The 19,590-nt window shown below is 36.9% G+C and overlaps 2 protein-coding genes across 6 annotated transcripts in view; both read right to left on the reverse strand.

Moving 5' to 3' along the window:
* Positions 1 to 15,250, reverse strand: part of HDAC9 (histone deacetylase 9) — a 739,528-nt gene extending 724,278 nt beyond the window's left edge. For 3 of the 5 annotated variants that reach the window (XM_053218352.1, XM_053218341.1, XM_053218336.1), the window contains exon 1: positions 13,643 to 15,250. Coding sequence is in view for 2 of the 5 variants with exons in the window: in XM_053218341.1 (XP_053074316.1) it covers positions 13,643 to 13,658 (16 nt within the window). In the remaining 3 variants the exon portion in view is untranslated. Of the gene's footprint in view, positions 1 to 11,862 lie in introns of all 5 variants that reach the window. The other 2 variants (XM_053218348.1, XM_053218351.1) reach the window with 2 other exon arrangements.
* Positions 1 to 19,590, reverse strand: part of LOC128314990 (uncharacterized) — a 309,163-nt gene that overhangs the window by 106,465 nt on the left and 183,108 nt on the right. The gene's annotated exons all lie outside the window — the stretch shown is intronic.

Genomic DNA, 19,590 nt, shown 5'->3' on the forward strand with positions numbered 1-19,590 from the left:
CATGAGCTCGTGTTCTGCCCTTTCTGTGAAAAAACATCAATCTCTCAGTGTTATTGCATCCAATAAAATTATATGCTTTTAGGAAAAGGCATTAAAGACTGACTGACAAAAATCACAGTTCATATTTTATATGTGGGAAATTAAGAACCAAAAAGTGACTTAACTGAAGTCCTAACTAGTCTTAGATAGTAAGTCAACCAGATATAGAATCCCTAAAACAGAAGAGAATGAACGAACACTTTCAAACACCTACGAGTATTCTAGGTGCCTTAATTAATTCAAACAAATAATTCCTGAACACTCATTATGCCACAAACAGTGTGCATTACTAGAGACTAGACACTGTCTATGCCTTCTAGAAGGTGAGGTCCAAACTTTACACATATTCTGTTTAATTTTACCTCTACTAACACCTTACACAGTAGACATCATAAATGAGGAAACTAAGACTCAGAAAGGTAGTCAATTTGCAAATGTTACTCACTAGTTAATGGTATCATGTTAAAACCCAAATCCTCTTGGCTCCACGACCAGTGCCCTTTCCATGATGTCCTGACTCCCGACTCAAACTACACCAGACATACTAGCAATAACTTCACCAAAAAAGAACAGATCATGCACTTACTATCATTATCTGAATTTTTTCTCATTTTCTGACTGAAATGATGCATAAAAACTACATATGCCAAGTGAGTCCCCACTGGAAACATGATCAGAGAACTGTGCACATGGGCATACGTCACAAGTGGCAATTAAGTGCATAAAATCAGCATGACTGACCCAAGGGTGTAAACAAACAAGCAGACTGGGGAGTATTATTAATCACATGCACACTGTCTACTTAATTGCAACTCGGGCTCTTAAAAGTTAGAAGAGAAATTTCCACTGAAGGAAATTTCCAACTTGGGGGTAAGATCTCTCTTTATAATACGTAAGTATTTTAGATACACATATGCTAATACATATGACTTCAAAAGCAGTAAAGTTGCCAAATATTTAAATGAATTACTTTGTCAAATACATAAGCAAAAAACGCTGTTATAAGATTTATACAAAATCCATTTTCTTATATTCTGAATTTTGTGATGGTTGAGAAGGAATAGGAAAACGCAGGTGTGTTAAGACCTTATCATCTGAGAACATCTAAATAACAAGAGAGACTTTTCCCCATTCTATCATTCAATCACTCTCATTAAAAATAAGTACCTACTTGAGATATAGAAGGGTCTGACACTACCCACTTGAGGGCAGATCTCCTTTGATCTCTTTGTCTCTGTCTCTGTAGCATTAGGTTTCAAATAAAAATATATGGTGATTCATTCCATACACATGTTTATTGTTTTACATTTTATATGTAAATGTATATGTAAATTCATACATTCAAATACAGAGGCAGTCAAAGTTTTTGTCTCTTTCTACATTTAAATGCTTAGATGGGAATATGAAAGAAAGTATTAAGCTATTTACTATTCCCAGTGGGATACTAAATGAAAGCTAAATAAGTCTCCAGAATAAAATAGAGGATTAAATCAATTTATGCAAAAAAAAAAATCTATGTGTCTAGATTGTTTTTTGCTGTAACTACATTCAGTGTAAGGTTAAAAAAAAGACAACCTCACATTCTATTATAAAATTCAACTTCAACTACCATACTTAAATTAACTTGCTCTGAGAATAGAGACATTAAATTATATCTTCAAATCACTTACACAATAGCTCACAATATTATTACCTTAAAATGTAATTCTGATACTTATACTGAGAAGCTGGAAAGTTCCAATTGAATGAGTTAACTTGAAGGAATATTCTTTTAAGCAATTTTACACAAAATGAGCATTATATGGTCATCCAAATGCATATGCAATAAACATTGTATTTTTAAAAATTGCACTGCAGGAGAAAGTGGTTTTATCTAAAGAACAAAAATGTTTGCATTTCTTAACCTCAGTTTAAACAAACAAATTAAGTTCCTTAACTATACTTAATGCTCTCTTTTTTTCAGTTTATTTATTTTGAGAGAGAATGTGCATGTCAGTAGGGGAGGGGGAGAGAGAGAGAGGGAGAGAGAGGATCCCAAGCAGGATCCGCACTATCAGCTGAGAGCCTGTTATGGGGCTCCATCCCATGAAACACAAGATAATGACCTGAGCCTAAATCAAGAGTCGGACACTTAACCAGCTGAACCACCCAGGTTTTCCCACTTAATTCTGTTTTTGACAGTATTTTTCTCAGCACGGTTCATGAAGAGTTATGTGAGTGCTGCTTTATTAACTAGAATCCATGATGTCAGAGTTTTCAACTGCAGTTTCACAACCATTAATGAAATGATTGTTTCTTCTAAAGGTAATTTTTTTGTCAACTACATACCTAAAATCATAGTTGTCTTCCAAAATATGAAAGCATTTTTTTTCTAGCTAAGGCTCTGCTTAGCCTTAATATAACCTGCCTGTTCATTGGAATAGTTTGTTTTGAATATAGTTCAAGAACTTTAAAACTTTATTGGAGCACCTGGGTGGCTCAGTCAGTTGAGTGTTTGATTCTTGATTTCAGCTCATCATCATCTCATGGGTTCATGAGTTCGAGCCTTGCATCAGGCTCTGTGCTGACAGCAGGGATGCATTCATGGATTCATGGATTCTCTCTCTCCTCTCCCTACCCCTCCACCACTCACACTCTTTCTTGCTGTAATAAATAACTAAACATTTCTAAAAACGTAACTTAAAAAATAAAATGAATGTTTAAACATTTATATTTATTAAGATACTTAAGATATTTGCACACTGAAAAACAATTTGCTCTTGTGGTATGTCTTACTCTTATTTTGATAAAAAAAACTATATATAATGAACATATTGCTTTATAATCTTTTTTCTACTTAGCATACAGAAAATATTTTATACGTCATTACATATACTTTTGCAGCGGCTTACACAGCCTTCTTTTAAAACATCCTTTTGTGTTTTTTCATTAAAGTATTGGTAAGTCAAAGGAAACCTGATATTTATAGAAGTATGCCTTCCACCAGTTAACATCAGATCTTACCTTTGACATTCCATCTAGAGAGACACAGCTCTAGAGGGAGGAAGACTTAAATTTTAGGGTGGTGATATGTGTGTTCCTGGGAAGCTACTTAATATCTCTTGGGACCTAAAGTATTTCATTGGTAAAAGTCTAGATAATGAATATCTTACTTGTCAAGAGAGTCTCTCGAGAAGCCTTCAAAATTTAACGTCTATGACTAAAATACGCAGTTCACTGCAACCAAGCAGGGGAAAGTGTGTGCCAAGGCATAAGTGAATTGGGAAGGTGTCCTCTTCTGTGCAGCTTCACTCTCCATTGTCAGGCCCCAAATGACTCATCCCAGAGATTTTCCTTTACTTCAGGCCAATCACATTTTTCAACCAAGTAGGAGTTTATTCCTGCCTTCTTGAGCTGGCACCAACCCATTTTTCAAATTGTGTCAAGCCATACATTTTATTCAGTGACAACCTTTCTTTTTCTAAACCTCGGAAGATGAACACTTTTTTTTCCTGACTGTAAAAAATCAAATTATGTCACCTAATTTCAAGGAAAAGATCTGCAATGGCAGTCAGACCAAAAACACCATTTGTATGCAAAGAGAGTTAAAGTACTGGAAAAGTACCCTTGCCGGTAGAGTGTGGTATCATTAAACACAGAACTAAATTTGAAGCAGAAGTAGTAGAAAAAAAATATATCTCGAAATGTGATAGGGTCCATTACGCTTCTTGATGAGATTACTTGCCTCTCCAATACATTACCCAAAGGCGCTTACAAAACTGAGGGAATATATTACATTGGAATTATCAGGACTTTCTAAGTAGGTCAAATTTTGAAGCAAAAAAAAAAAAATGCTTCAAATTTTATGCAGTGTTACAAAAAAAATTGTAGGAACTCTACAGCAAAGGTGCTAATCACTTTTTAAAGTAAATTTACAAAAAAGTCTTACTCTTGCATAAACATTAAATGTATCGCTTTAAAATGCAGACCAACACACCTGAGGGCTGTTCTTTCACCATCATCTTAATTCAGTTTTTAATAATAAACTGAATTTTAATTATATAAATATCTTTATTCATTTGAAACTCTTAGAAAAGTTGGGCTCCAAAAAAGTTCAAAATCTAACTCTGATCATTTTGAACCAAACAGATTCAGTCCTTACGATAAATATAAAATACTTTTTCTTCTTCCTACTGGGTTTCCATTCATGGTGTTATTACAAAACAACAAAGTTCTGGTACAATGTTTTTAATAACATTTTAGTTTTCTTAGAGGTAATTCTAAAATAGCAGGTTTACTATTTGTGTAACTTTTCATATGGGAATATTGAAACATCTAGCAGCTGTAGCATATGCTTCAGAGTGCCCTAGGCAGCAACATGATTACATAAAAATTGACTTAAGAACCTATTTAATTAATTCAAGTACAAGTTGAATAAAAGAATGTTAACTGCTTTAAAAGTAAAAATTTCTTTTGAAAAATCATCTCAAGCAAGAAAAATGTAAAAATATAGGTCTTTTAATGTCTGATGTCATGTTGACAAAGGTTAGATAAATATGGACCAAAGAAGTACCTGTGGAAATAAATAATGCGAACATAGACATTTGTGACTTGAACCTGCCATGATACCTGAACAGTCCACCAAGCAGCACCTCTTCAGATGCAAGCAATGAAGCCCCCAGTGAAGATACCATCTGGGAGCGAATACATTACGCCAATAATAGCGTATTGTGAATTACTGTGAATAATACAGACCTGACACGTTAGCGTTAGTAACTAGTGGGCCTCTGAGAAAAGGGAATGCAGAACTGTAACATTTAAATTGTGTGGGAGGGAGGAAGGAAGAGTGAAATCCCCCAGGTTTAGGCCCTAAAACGTAAGAAGAAGGTTCATGAAGATTAAAAGAGAGAAAAGCTCAAAAGGCAGAGAAAATGTCTTTAAACGATTTTACCATCATCTAGACCAACTTTTTATTTTGAAGAGGAGGAAATTCAGGATCAAACAGACCAACCAAAAGGAGAATGGTGAATGGCGGCCATAGAAACCAGCTTTGCCGATGTCGCGATCTACTTAGCAAGGACGCCACTTCTGATTCTTTGGGGAATTACATTCTTTCAACCAGGACTAAAAAGTTGTCCCAAGTCATATAAAAATTCCAAATCATATCACATTAATTGTCACAAGAATGCAACCTAGTTTTGAATGTTAAGCCACTACAATAATGCATATGGTAAAGAGAGGAATTATATGGAATAGAAATAAATTGATGGAGGATTTTCAAATAAAAATAAAAAACAATAGAAAAAGCTCATGATGTTTTTTTTTTTTTCAGGCCACCATTCCTTGTGGCATTCCCCAAACTTCATATCCCTTTTAGTCCTACTTTCTTCCTTTCGTGCAATTTCAACTTGCCCGCCACACTGAAGACTCTCAAGTAGCCACCTCTACTTCTGCCATCTTGACAATGATTAATCCCTCTCTGGAACTTCCCTGAGAAACTCTACAGTGTCCTGCTGCCAGGGCAAGGACAAGTCCAGGTAATAAACATGGTACTTCACTCTTCCTGAAGGAAGGCGCAGCATACAAAATCAATCTCACTGTGTATATTCCTTGTCCTGTCTCCTTCTGTGTGTCTGCTAGTAAAACATTCACTGTATCATTGTGTTTAAAACACTGTCATGTAGGGGGTGCCTGGGTGCCTCAGTTTGTTACGTATCCAAATTCAGCTCAGGTCATGATCTTGCAGTTTGTGGGTTTGGGCCCCACGTCGGGCTCTGTGCTGACAGCTCAGAGCCTGGAGCCTGCTTGGGATTGTGTGTCTCCCTCTCTCTCTGCCCCTCTCCTACTCACCCTCTGTCTTTCTCTTGCTCTCTCTCAAAAATAAACCAACATAAACAATTTTTTAAAAATTAAAAAATTTTTAAAAAGTCAAATAAAACACTGTCATTTTGATCTCAGGCTCATACTTTATCCAGGGATGCAGACAGTCACAAAAGATGTCTACTCCTTTCTAATGATGCCACTGCCATCACCCAAAAGCCACAAGCCTACATTTCTCAGTCACTGAGCTTGTTTTATTCCTTCCACCCTTCCCTTTGACAATCCATCCTAAAGATACATTTTTTAATTGTGGTAACAAAAACCACACAGCATGAGATCTATTCACATAACAATTTTTAAGTGTCGTGTACAGTATTATTAACTATAACTACATTGTTGTATATCAATCTCTAGAACTTTTTCATCTTGCTCGACTGAAATTTTATACCCATTGAAGAGCAACTTCCCATTTTTCCCCCACTCTGGCCCTTGGCAACCACCATTACTGCTTTCTTTCCCTATGAGTTTAACCACTTTACATATATATGGAACCATGCAGAATTTTTTTCTTTCTGTAACTGGTTTCTTTCACTTAGCATTAGTTACTCAGGGTTAATCTGTGTTGTAGCATATGACAAGATATCTTTTCTTATGGCTAAATAATACTCCATTGCATATATGCCACATTTTCTTTATCCCTTTGTCTGTTGATGAACATTTAGGTTGCTTCCACATCTTGGCTAGAGTGAACTAAATATTGGAATGAACACAGGAGTGCTAATATTTCAAGATCCCAATTTCAATTCTTCTGGATAAATATCCAGAAGTGTGATTGGTGGATCATAGGGTAATTCTATTTTTAATCTTTGAGGAACCTCTATACGGTTTCATAGCAGCTGTACTATTTTACATGCCCACCAACAGTGCATAGGGTCCCAATTTCTCCACATTCTCACCAATACTTGTAATTTTCTGTTTGTTTTTTCTTAAGGTCCGCCTAACAGTTGTGAGGTGATACATTATTGGGCTTACAATTCCCTGATAACTAGCAACAGTGAATATTTTTTTTCATATACCTGTTAGCCATCTGCATTGTCTTTGGAGAGTGCCCATTTTAATCAGGCTATTTATTTGTTTGTTTACTTATTTATTTTTGCCTTGAGTTGTAGGATGTCTTTATATTTTTTGGATATTAACTCCTCATAAGATACATGGTTTGTAAATATTTTCTTCCATTCTGTAAGTTGCCTTTTTGGTCTGTTAATGGTGTCCATTGCTGTGCAAAATTTACTTATTTTTGCTTTTGTTGCCTGTGATTTTTGTATCATATATAAGAAATCATTGCAAAGACTAATGTTATGAAGCTTTTCCTCTATTTTTTCCTGGGAGTTTCATAGTTTAAGGTATTAAAGTCTTTAATCCATTTTGAGTTGATTTTTGTGTATGGTGTAAGACAATGGTCTAATTTCATACACACAGGCATTTGAAAAAGTAATTTTACACCTTTTAAAGGTATACATATACGTATACATATATGTGTAAAACTTTTAACATGAATTAAAGAACAATAAACCAAAATGCAGAATTGTGTTTATCCTTTGGGGGCAGGGAGTCTCAGAGGAGACAGTGCTGATAATGGTCATATTCAATTTCCTAAGTTGGTTTTATGTATGTACCTGGTATTTCACTATATTTGTACATATACATATACACAATTTTAGATATATGGACTATTTTATGAAAAAATTTAAAATAAAATTGTTTATTTTTAAAGGGACAAAGTTTATAGTTTTTTAAAAAAATGAATCTAATAACTTTTAAAATGATTTTTTAATTCTAAAACTTCCCTATATACCCAATTAGCATAAGAACTTCCCTCTAGAGGTCCCTGGGTGGCTCAGTCAGTAAAGCATCTGACTCTTGATCTTGGCTCAGATCATGATCTCAGGATTCTTGAGATCACATCCCACGTCAGGCTCTGTGCTGACAGTGCAGAGCCTGCTTGGGATTTCCTCTCCCTCTCTCTCTATCCCTCCTTTGTGTGCACATGTGTGTGGACTCTCTCTCTGTCTCAACAACAAAAAAAAAAGAAGTCTACTTCAAAGTTTCCAACTCTGAGGTAAAACAGTCTAACATCCATTGGGTGGAGCACTGCTGTCTGTTTCTAATCATACAGATAAATTCTACTAAAAATTAATTTGCCGAGGCAGTTCATCCAAATGCATTTTATTTTTATTTATTTAATTCCTTCTACCAAACCCCAAGATGGAAACAAAGTTCAAAGATTACTTGCTATACAAACTTATCAAAAACACTGATCATGAACAGAGATCCCTACTCGCTTGCAGAAAAACTCTAGTCAAGAACTACTATTGTCAATGCTTGATGGTAAGCACTGAATAGGTCTGCATGATAATTTATGTCAAGGTTTCTCAGCCTCAGCACTATTGACATTTTGGGTCAAATAATTCTTTGTTGTGTAAGGTTGTCTGATACATTGTTGGATATTTAACAGCATCCTTGGCCTCTTCCCACTAGAAGCCAGTAGCATAGTCGGTCCCCAGTTGTGACATTCAAAATATTGCCAAGTATTTCCGTAGCATAAAACTGTCCCCCAGTTGAAAACCACTGCTCTATATGAATAACACACCCTAGAGGTGCCCTCAGCAATAGGACCCAGCAGCCTTGACAACAGAAATACAAATAGGAAAAAAGTGCTAAGTTCAAGCAAATTACACATTATGGGAAATCAATTTAGACCAGCCTAAGTAACTTATTATTTCCTTGAATACTATACAGCTACATGAAAATAAGGAGATTGATAAATATAGTGCCACTTAAAATGACTCTCAAATAAGAATTAATCTTCATTGATGTATTCAATTAGCAGCAAATTGATTAGTCAATATGTCAAAATGCAGGAACATTTTAAAGAAATTAAATTTTCTGTGTATTTATTGTGTGCCAATAAGCTCCACATCACTAAATTCCATGACATTTGTTGATAATTGATTAGCTCTTTAATTAGCACTGGGTATGAGTAACCACTCATTTCTCCTGAATATTCCATGCTTTGTGCTTTCCATTTTCTCTGGCAGCTACTCATCCATCTCCTTTACTGACCAATTCCCCTCTGTCTTCCAAATTTTGGAGTTTCCCATGGTTGAGTACTGAGCCCTTAGCTTTTCTCACTTCATACCATATCCCCGAGTGGTCAGATCTAGTTCCACAGCTTCATATACGGTCTATGTGCCATCATCTGCCTCCTTGACGTCATCCCTTCAAAGTTCCAAGAGCATTTCAGTTGAGATGTTCAAGCCCCATCTTCACATATGACATCTCCCTTGATCCAGCTGCTCATGCCATCGAATCAGAATTGACATTTTCCTCATTCTTATTTTCCCATCTAATTAGTTATCAAATCCTATTTATTATACTGGATCTGTCAGTTCTGTCCACTGTCCTCATCCCCACTGGTACTACTTACTGAAGGCTACAATCATTTCTGGACTAGGCTACTCAAAGAGTTTTCTAACCTGTTACCATATGTCTACTCTTGCTTCTTAAGAACCTATTCTCCACTCAAAAATTTAAAAATACTATTCAGATCCTGCAACTTCCAGTGTAAACTTGCAATCACTTCTGATTGCACTTACAGCAATATGCAATTCCCTGCCGTGACCTAGTAGGCTCTGCACCATCTGAACTCCTTTGCTTACATCTCCAAGCCACTTTCCCCTTTGTACATGTTTTATCCATGGTGGTCTTTACTCTCTCAGAGAAGCCAAACTCCTTACCACCTGGCACAAGCAGGTCCCTGTGACTTACAAAGATCTTTCTGTGCCATTCAGGCTCATCTTAAAATGAGCATCTTTAGAGAGAGAGCTCTCTGATCCATCAAACCATATATGGCCTGGTATGTAAACATTTAACATGTATCATAGCATATAATTCATACAAAGCTGCTATGAGCTCTGTATCATTTTACAGGTAAATACATCAAGGCTTAGGAAGGTTAGTAAGATACTTTCACATCACAGAGTAACAGAACTGGATCCATAGCTCTCTCATCTCCAAGCCTGGTCTCTGACTAACACACACAAGACCTTTCCCAATGTAGATAGTCTAACAAAGACAGGATATGCTTTACGAATTACAGCTTCCTTCACTTCATACAATAATGTTTACCCACTAGTCTGTAAGATTTCGGAGACAGAAGCTGCAATTATTGATCTCTAAATCTCAAGGGCAGGTGATACTTAAAATTTGTGATGAAAGGGTCAAAAGAACAGGAAGAAAAAAAATAATAAAAAATAATAAAAAATGATAAATAATAAATAATAATAAATAAACAGGAGAATTCATCTCTGGGAAAAACAAGGCTTTATTTATCCAAGACTTTTAATAAAATATTAAATCCCCAAAAGAGTAGGGACAAATACTGAAGATTAGGACAGGAACAAGTGGATTTGGAAGCATGAGGTCATTACTATTCAGTCTTCCAATGGCTGTGACCAAAGCCATCAGAAATTACATTAAGTGCATAAAGCAGGTGACTAGGGCCAGCAAAATGGCACTTTTGAATCTGTTTCTAGCCATAGACAGACATGGAAATGTCCAACTCTGAATCCCTTACAAGTAATGAATGATGTGCTCTTCCGAGATAAAGACATTAGAGAAAAGAAAACACTCCTGATGGAACAGTTCTGCAAACAATGGTTTGCAGTCACCAGCACTAAATAGCATCTTCGCTTTTGCAAAAATGAAAGAATCCAAGGATACTTTATAACCACGATCTTTCTGACTTTACTCCCTCCCCCACCAGCAGTCTCAACTCCATTTATCCCCTTTCTCTGAAAAAAAAAAAAAAAAAAGTCCGATTTCAAATCTCTTCCAATGTTTTTATAAGTAAAGCTTGGCTGATCCTATCAAGATGACAAAAGTTCTGTAGCCAATAAAGGAAAAATAAAGATGAGAGATTGCTGAATGCACCTGATTGCCTGATAAGAGAAGTCAATTATTTTCTATCTGATGTTTTCATTTTCAGCTGGAAATTTCAGATAGTGCCTCTCTCACTGAAGGAAAATTTTTTAAAACACCATTACTCCACTGGAGGGGAAAAAATTTCTCCAAAGTTGTGAAATGAAACTCTTCCTTCATTCACACACTGGTTTTTATTTTTACAGTCGTACCAGTAATCTGAAAGAAAAGCCACTGAAAGTCAATTCCAGGTCTCTAAAATGTCTGACCGTGCATGACCCAGTTCTCTTCAGCACCTCCCAGAAGATTCAGCCAATTTTTATTTCTGCAGTGCACCATTGTTTATCATTTGTTTTACAACGGTGCTGCATGTTCTTGAAAGTTGACACAGATGAATTTCACCCCTCATTTACAAAAACTCAAGAGAGACGAATAGCCTTAAAAACTAAATCCGCCACTGAGGCATGGTTAATTTACTAAAAGAGCATTTCTTTTTTGTCCCCCTGTCAGTTCAATATTTACTTCCTTACAGTGGTAACTCCACCTCCACCAGAGCCTCTTTATTTGTAAAGATTTCGGACAAATTTCCAGCTTATAATTAGGCATTATGAAAATTCACTGTGGGAAATCTATTGCTAGACAAAAGCTTTTCCATTCGCTTTGTTTTAAAGGAACACTGATGACTTTCACCTTGGAAAGGCTAAGAGTAAAATCATGGATGCATTTTGACTGCATATGTGTGAATAAACTGATTTCTTAAGGACAAATGCTCTAAGACAGACCTGGAACAGAATCCTAGCTGTCTCTTATTATCTGGGTAATCAAAGGTAAGTTGCTTCATCTGTCTGTGCCTCAGTTTCCTTAGCTATAAAATGAAGATAGTAACACTAAGTGTCGCATGGGTATATTAGGAGTATTAAATGAGAAAACCACCCAGCACAGTACCAGGCACATGGTAAATGCTCAGTAAATAGCAGTCATTAGTGTTTTATTAATAACAGAGAGAAATAAGAGAGTAGGGACAGTCCTCACTTCCCCACTTACTGCCATCTTCAGAATTCTACCATCCTCCTTTACTAATGAAGAAAGCATCTAGGCAGCTTGCAGCCCTGGAAAACCACAGCAAGCCTAGGGGGTCCTGTCTCTGAGAGAAAGGACAATTGTTCAGATCTGAGGCAGCTTCTCAGGCCCTGCAGCGTTGCCTAAACCCACTGACAACACACCCCCCTCTCCGGGATGAGAGGGGCTCGTGCCTCTCTCCCCAGACTGACGTCTCCTTGTTCTGTCAGCTGAAGCAAATTTCTAGTCCCTCATCCTCAAAGCTAGAGTACGGACAAGACATGCTCTGACACTCTTCAGAGAGAATTAATTCAGAGCTGGTGGGGAAGAGTAAGAGCAGGGAGTTTTCAGGAGCCCAGGAACAAGTAAGACAGCTCCATGGACACTTTCCCTGGCCTCACATCATCAAATAATCAAAAGAAAGCAACGGTCAGAAATCAACCAAGTATGCGCAGACACATGTTTGGCTTTCTGTCTGAACAGAGCTCATCCCTCCTATGACTCTAATCATTTCAGCAAACAGTTGGGGAGCTAATACAGAGTGAGCTCTCTGTATTCTCAGCACTTGGCCCAGTCTTTACATGTACGGACAGTCTCATTGTCTCCTATCTTCAAAAACATCAATACTGTCATTTTTCTTCATTTTTCAGGTGAGAAACCAAGGCATAGAAAGATCAGGAAACTTCCTTGGTGCACTTGGGTGGCTCGGTTGGTTGAGTGTCTGACTTGGGCTCAAGGTGTAATCTTGTGGTTCGTGAGTTCACACCCCACATCGGGCTCTCTGCTGTCCGTGTGGGGCCCACTTTGGATTCTCTGTCCCCCTCTTTCTCTACTCCTCTCCCACTCACACACTCTCTCTCTCAGAAATAAATAAACATTTTTTAAAAGACAAAGATTGGGAAACTTCCTAAACAAAACACTGGATTGCATGGAACCACAATTTGACCCAGTCTAGCTCCAAGTCCTTAATCTTCACTCCTCTCCTCTATGCCCCACTCCCATTGGCCAAACAACTGGAAAGTTGGTCTTGCTTTCTCTGATTCATAATTCAATTTTCTGTAAGGATATTTCTCTAAAACTTATGTTACTGAATTGGCAGGAGCTTTGAACAGATTCTAGGCCTCTTTCATTTAATATTCAGAATACGCACATTTAAAATATTGTAATTCTACTAGCACTGAAGTGGGAACCCCATCACAGAGGTGTGGATGAAACAAAGTGGACCCTGAGTCCTGAACTCTTGAAGCTTTGTGATAAGGCACAGGGAATCTGTGCACAGTACACTCTACTTCTGTTTGTATTTGAGATTCTCCATAATAAAAAGTTAAAAGCAATAAAAATTTAAACCACAAACAAGATAACTGAAGATCTTAACCCATTTTAGGATCCAGACACCTGGGTTCAGTAACTCAATATTTCTTTGGACAATGTCTCTACTGGATTGATTGCAAGAACTAAGAGTGCAGGAACTTATTTATCAAAAATTTTACTAATACGAGAATCCTTCCCCAGGAGTATTTTACTCTCACCTATCTGGGACAACGAAGATATTCTCGGAGTTGAACCTTTGGCTCACTCTAACATCTGCTGTTCCTGGAGCTACTGCTGCTGATAGGAAAAGCTTTTCCTTCCTTCCTTCCCCGTAGCGGGTTTGTCTTTCCACAGCCTACAAACTACTAAAGACTATTTGCATAATCAAACTAAAAACGTCCACCCCTATAGCCTTTTCACAGTTCTCTTAAAAGGTGAAAAGAGAGGAACTTACCCGTTCTGTTGTACATTCCCTCTTTGCCAAAATGTGCTGTGGTTTCGAAAACTAGCCCAGTGCTTCTGAACTTTTCTGTATCCGTTATAATATTAAAGAGCCACAAGGAAGGGAAGTGGTTAGTCAACTTGCTAATTTTATCAGTCCCTCCCACTGGTTAAATAGTACCTGATGCTACAGACCCGAGATCAGTTTTCCAGCTCACTTCTCTGGTACAGCACGCCTTTATAAAAACAACCTAACTTGAGGGGAAAGAGAGTGACAGTCAGTATCTAGTTCATAGGCATGAGACACTTAATGAATGAACGTTTTATTACTATTAATAAGAAGCCCAACAGACTACAGAAACCAGCGATTTTGCAAAACGAGGAGGAGGAGGAGGAGAGAGAATGTCTGTCAGCTCCATACTCTAAGCATACTCTCAGTCGGGTGTGCAGGGGAGTGATTTTAATGCAATCAGAGGATGTGTGGGAAGTAGCTGGTGTTTCACTGCTGATAAATTCTCTGCCCTGGAATGGAGCCAGTTTACCGGATATATACACTTCCACAACTTGGGGCCCTGGCTAGGACAAGTCTCTTCCTCCAGAGTTTATCAATTAAAACATAGGGCCAAGTAAGGCATATGCCTCTGAATGAGGGAAAACTAAGCGTCCTTTAAAGAAATCATGAACTGTCTTATGGTTGTAAGTATCTGCAGTAAATGAAAAGAAAATACACAACCTAAAGACAGATTTTAATGAGATAAAGTAATTCTGATGTGACAATCCAACTCCAAAAATAGCAATATATAAAACACTGGCTCCCCAGAAACCTCTATCACAGGATTTTCTAAGTTATTTAAATGTATGGCATTTGAATTAAATATGGAATACTCACTTTGAAGTGTATTTCCCACCATATCATTAGGGCAGTGGGAAAAAAAAATTTCTGAAAATCAAATCATTACAGTAACTCCTGCCTCTGATTGGCTGAGAAATTGAAAACTTCAGTCCCTTCAGAGAAATTCTGGCAGTTTTTATATAATTGCATATGGTGATGGCGTTTGCAAAAAGAATTAGCTTTGGTAAACTAAGGAAGCTAGCAATTCATTACTGTCACTTTTCCTTTCTTAGTGTTCTCGCTACTCACCCAATCAAATGAGGAAAGGAAAAATTTGGTGAAACTAGTGAATTTATTTTCCACCTCCATAAGTTTGTTTTCTAGTTAGAACTAAGAAAGTATACTGTACTGAGGTGAAATACCAGCCATACCTTGTTCTGAGATCCCAGATCCAATCTGCCTTGAAGAGCAACAGTTGCACATTTCTAAGCCCTCAAGGTCATGTCTGCCTAACTGTGTGAGTTTAAGAGGAGGAGCAAATACCTAAAATCAACATTTCACACCCATGGCCCTCCCACCAACATCGGTGGCTTCTGTATCTTCACAGAAGGAAGAGAAAAACATACAGAGTTCTAGAGCAAAAAGAAGGGAAGGAAAATGAAAAAGACTCACACTCTTTCTCTAAAATTTTTTGCAGCCTCCCCAGGCTTCTACATTCAGGGCCACCTCCTTGGCCTCTTCCAGAAGCCTTCCTCCTCCATTCAAACATACCAACTTGCACCCTCTCTGAAGTCCTACAGCATATTTCATCATTCTCTCAGTCTAGCCATAAATTATTTCTATGGAATGTCTTTCTAGAAGACTGTCAGCCTCTTCAGGACTTAGATACATCCTTGATGCCCACCTAGAACATTAAGCTTATGGATCACAAAGCCCCTCTTTTAAAACAAGTATTTTGCAAGGCTCTTTTACTGACCTAAAATTAAACTCAGAGATTCTGAATCCAACCTGAATACAGTATATTTTTGCAAACTCAATGAAGTGCTGGGGCACCTGGGTGGCTCAGATGGTTAAGGTTCCGACTCTTGATCTCAGTTCAGATCATGATCACGTAGTTTGTGAGACTGAGCCCATGTCGGGCTCTGTACTGACAGCACACAGCCTGCTTGGGATTGTCTCTCCCTCTTCTCTCTCCTCCTCCCTCACTCACACTCTCTGTCCCTCCCCCCGCCAAAATAAATAAACTTAAGAAAATCAATCAAGTGCTCCCATGCATGAGTATGTACACACTTCAGAAGTCCTCCAAAACTTGCCCTACCTCCCAATGAGCAAATCCAGATTAAAGAGATGTAAGAAGAATCCAATCTTTACAAGAAAAGTAGGAAAGTGAAACACTGGACAGTTGAGTAGACGGGAAAATAAAATCTAGTATTAAAATAAGAAATAATAAACCAGACTTATCATCACATAATAAAGTAAAAGGAAAATAACACTAAGTGAAGTCCAGATAACATGGCTAAGGAAAATTACAGACTGTAGACCTAAAGAAAATGTGAAAAAATGATTAATATTCTCTTACAGAAGCTGAGAATTGTTCCTTATTCATAAAACATTTTACAGGAGCATGAACTTCTCCTTTTTTCAATACTGAACCAGAGAGCTACAGATGCATACTGATAGAGCTGTGCGTGTTGGTTAAAATCCCATGAGCCACATTGTTGCCAGTGACATGGTACTCCAAATGGTGAACAATTTGTCACAAAGCTTCTAACAATAAAATTTGAAATTACACGATAGTTGTAGTCCTAGAAAATTCTGTGTATAATAAAATTGAAGAAAACAGTTTCATATATGTAGCAGACTTTGTTGTTAGGCTCAAATAATTAAGACAGGTGTTTCACGCATATGACTATCCAAAGAAATATTTGAAATGCATGGCTTAAGGAAAATTTTTCCAGGTGTAGCAGTGTTCCTCACATTATAAGACCCCTCATGACCATGAGACTGGCCCACTAAATACCAGAAGCACCACCTGAACATTGTGGCATCCAGAAAACATTCTCACAATTTTCCAATCCTTGCCTTGGAGGTCAGCACAGCCTCATGAAGAGCCACCACCCAAGACAATCCACGACCCTTGGCAAATTGAGCTGCTTCGGAAGTCAGGCAGGAACATCAAGAAGTGAAGGAAACCAGGGGAGGGTTACGCGAAATGAAGGACACGGCCCTCGGCTCACGTGAGCCACCATTAGCAGCCACCATGGGCTCCTACCCACTGTAACCTACAGATTATGAGCAGTGCAGAACCTTCTGTCTTTCAAGGGAAAGGAAGGAGACATCTAGATTTTTATGCAAAATTTCACTTTTCAAAAGACTGGCAAACACTGTTGGGATCAAACACAATTTTTCTGGAGGCTAACATGATCTCTAACATGAACTATTTGGTCAATTACAAAAAGAAGCTGTAATAACATTTATAAAATATGCAATGCCAAAATATGATATTTAGTGTAAAAAGCAGGTGACCCAGCACTCTGATCTCATTTTGTAAAAACAATTATATATAAATTATATACGATCAACCCTGGAGTATCTGCCAACATGTTCACAGGAATTCTCTACTGACAGATATTTCTTTTTCCTTTTCAGCATTTTCTAATCTTTCTAAGATGGGCACATAGGTTTTACAATAAGAAATAAGCAACAGAAAGTATATTTAGTTTTAAAACATTAGAGAGAAGAGAGTAGCTATAAAAAGCTCTTTGAACACAGAAAGGACCACGGTTAAAATGTACAAACAAATAAAATTCGTCTCAAATCCCAAATTCTGCTCCATGTCAAGCACTGGCTAAAGACCAGATGTAAAAATCAAGCATTCTGCAAACCAGAAGAAGGCTGTGCCCAAATACTAGGATTCACTGCATTGGGTTCCAGATAATGGGTCATTACTTTATCTCCTTTACTAGCCAGCCAGAGCCCATACAGGCAGAATTGAAGACTGAGTGCATGACAAAGAAATACTCAAGTAACTGTCGATTAAAAAAGATCTAGTCCTTTAAAAAGGTGAAAAAGTAAGTTTTTCTATGAGCTTAATAATAATAACAAGAAGAAAGTTAATCTTTAAAATGAAAGTGTCTTAATAATTTAATTACCTTTTTCCTATTTACAACATCAACAGAAGCTGGGTCATGTTTGAGTTCAATAAATTAGTTTATTAATCTCCTCTAAGGCTTAAGAAATACTTCATAAAACCTCTCTTTTTTGCAAGCCAGTTTTATCCTTCTATCTGCTGAAGACTTGGACCACATTTTACTCCTATAAAAGCTTATTTTCTCCCAAATTAGAAATATTTAATTAGAAACGTTTCAGAGCTGATCCTCCTAGGGACCAAACATGACATCCTAGAAAAATAAGCTAAGATCTTAAAAAATCATACATAATAAGACGATTTAAAATGCCCAGGTATACACACTAAAAATTCTGCAATCGCTACTGATTTTTTGGGAATTAATAAAAATGTACTACCAGACTGCATAGAAAGGAACTTTAGAACCACAGAAATTGGTGTGGAAATGATGTTACCATTTCTAGAGATGTTACTTTTTCCTGTTAGAGAGTACAGTCATGCCACTGCTTACTTTGAAAGGAATTCACCCTTTCTCCAGGCTTCAGCTATATGCTGACTAGAGCGTCAGTCCCTAAATACGTTTTCAAGTTTGTTCATTTCCATTCTGCAGAATCAGAAGATTATACAGTCTGTGAACTAAAACTTTCCTTTCAGTTATGTCTTTCAATTTTGATGACAAAAGCAGATGTTTGCAGGTCTGAAAGTTGCTAGTTCGACATTGTTAGGGAACCTAGGGTGAATGCAACAAACTTACCAATTGCCCAGCATAAAATGCGATATGAAAATCTCATAAGCACAGTATCATGCAGCATGTCTTTCTGAGAAAAGCATCCCAAATATAGTTTCTTTAAAATGCTTTAGGCATCTGGATTAAATTTGCTGCTAAGGTGATTATTTTTAGGCAAGATCCTGCGTATTGCCATATATTCAAATAAAACTTTTAAAATTGCCATTGAATACAACACATCTAATACTTGTTGAAAGGAAAGGAATATCATTCGTGCGTGTGTGTGTGTGTGTGTGTGTGTGTGTGTGTGTAACACATAGTATTCAAATACACTAGTTATCAAATAAGTGTAAATTATGAAAGATTAACATTTGAGGCTATCAACTGAGGCTAATCAATTGAGGCTAATAGAAGATGATGACAAGCTCATGATGTGAAAAGCACTCTCATATACTACTGATAGGAGTGTAAATTGGTACACCATTCCTGGAGAAATAATTGTCACAGTGTATCAAGAGTCTTTTTAAAAGTTCATGCTCTTTGAGAGCGACTCTTTTTCCAGGCATCATTTCTAAAGGAAAAAAAAAAATAAAAGATGTAAAATGATGATTCGTGTAAATGAACTTCCATTACACTGTTATTTTAAAAAGCTGTCAAACACCTGCAAATCATCTATCTGCCCAACATAAGGGGGATAATAAAAGAAATTATGGTGTAATTATATGAAAAAGTATAACACAGCTTCTACAAATCATGATATTAAAAATATGTAATGACACTAAAAAATGTTTATAATACAACGTTAGGTAAAAAAGTTACAAAAAGTGTATGTATTATTATCCATATCTTGGAACACAAACATGCTCCATTCATAACCTTACATGTCACAAATAAAATGTATCTGCATATTCAATAGAAAAAGACCAAAAGCCCAGGATGTGAAGAATAATTATCTCTGGATGGTACAATTATAGATAAATTTTATATTCTTCTTTTTACCTTTTCTTTTTGACCAAGTTTTCTACCTTGAGCATCAGGAAAAAAATACTTCATAAATCTGAAGACATCAAAAAGTTGTGAAGCACTCTTCATGGATGTCAGAATCTTCTTCATTATCACAGCACCCTCTACTTGGTCTTTAGTCTTCAAAAGTACATTTTATTGTTACTTTGGCTTTGTGGACTTCTCATTTTACTCCTTGATAAAGTGAAGCTTGCCTAGAAACTCAGACAATTTAGGGTGAAATCAACCTTAAGTTGATGTGTTATGTTATGT

The sequence above is a fragment of the Acinonyx jubatus genome, chromosome A2 (assembly GCF_027475565.1).
Source record: "Acinonyx jubatus isolate Ajub_Pintada_27869175 chromosome A2, VMU_Ajub_asm_v1.0, whole genome shotgun sequence".
Taxonomy (NCBI): Eukaryota; Metazoa; Chordata; class Mammalia; order Carnivora; family Felidae; genus Acinonyx; species Acinonyx jubatus.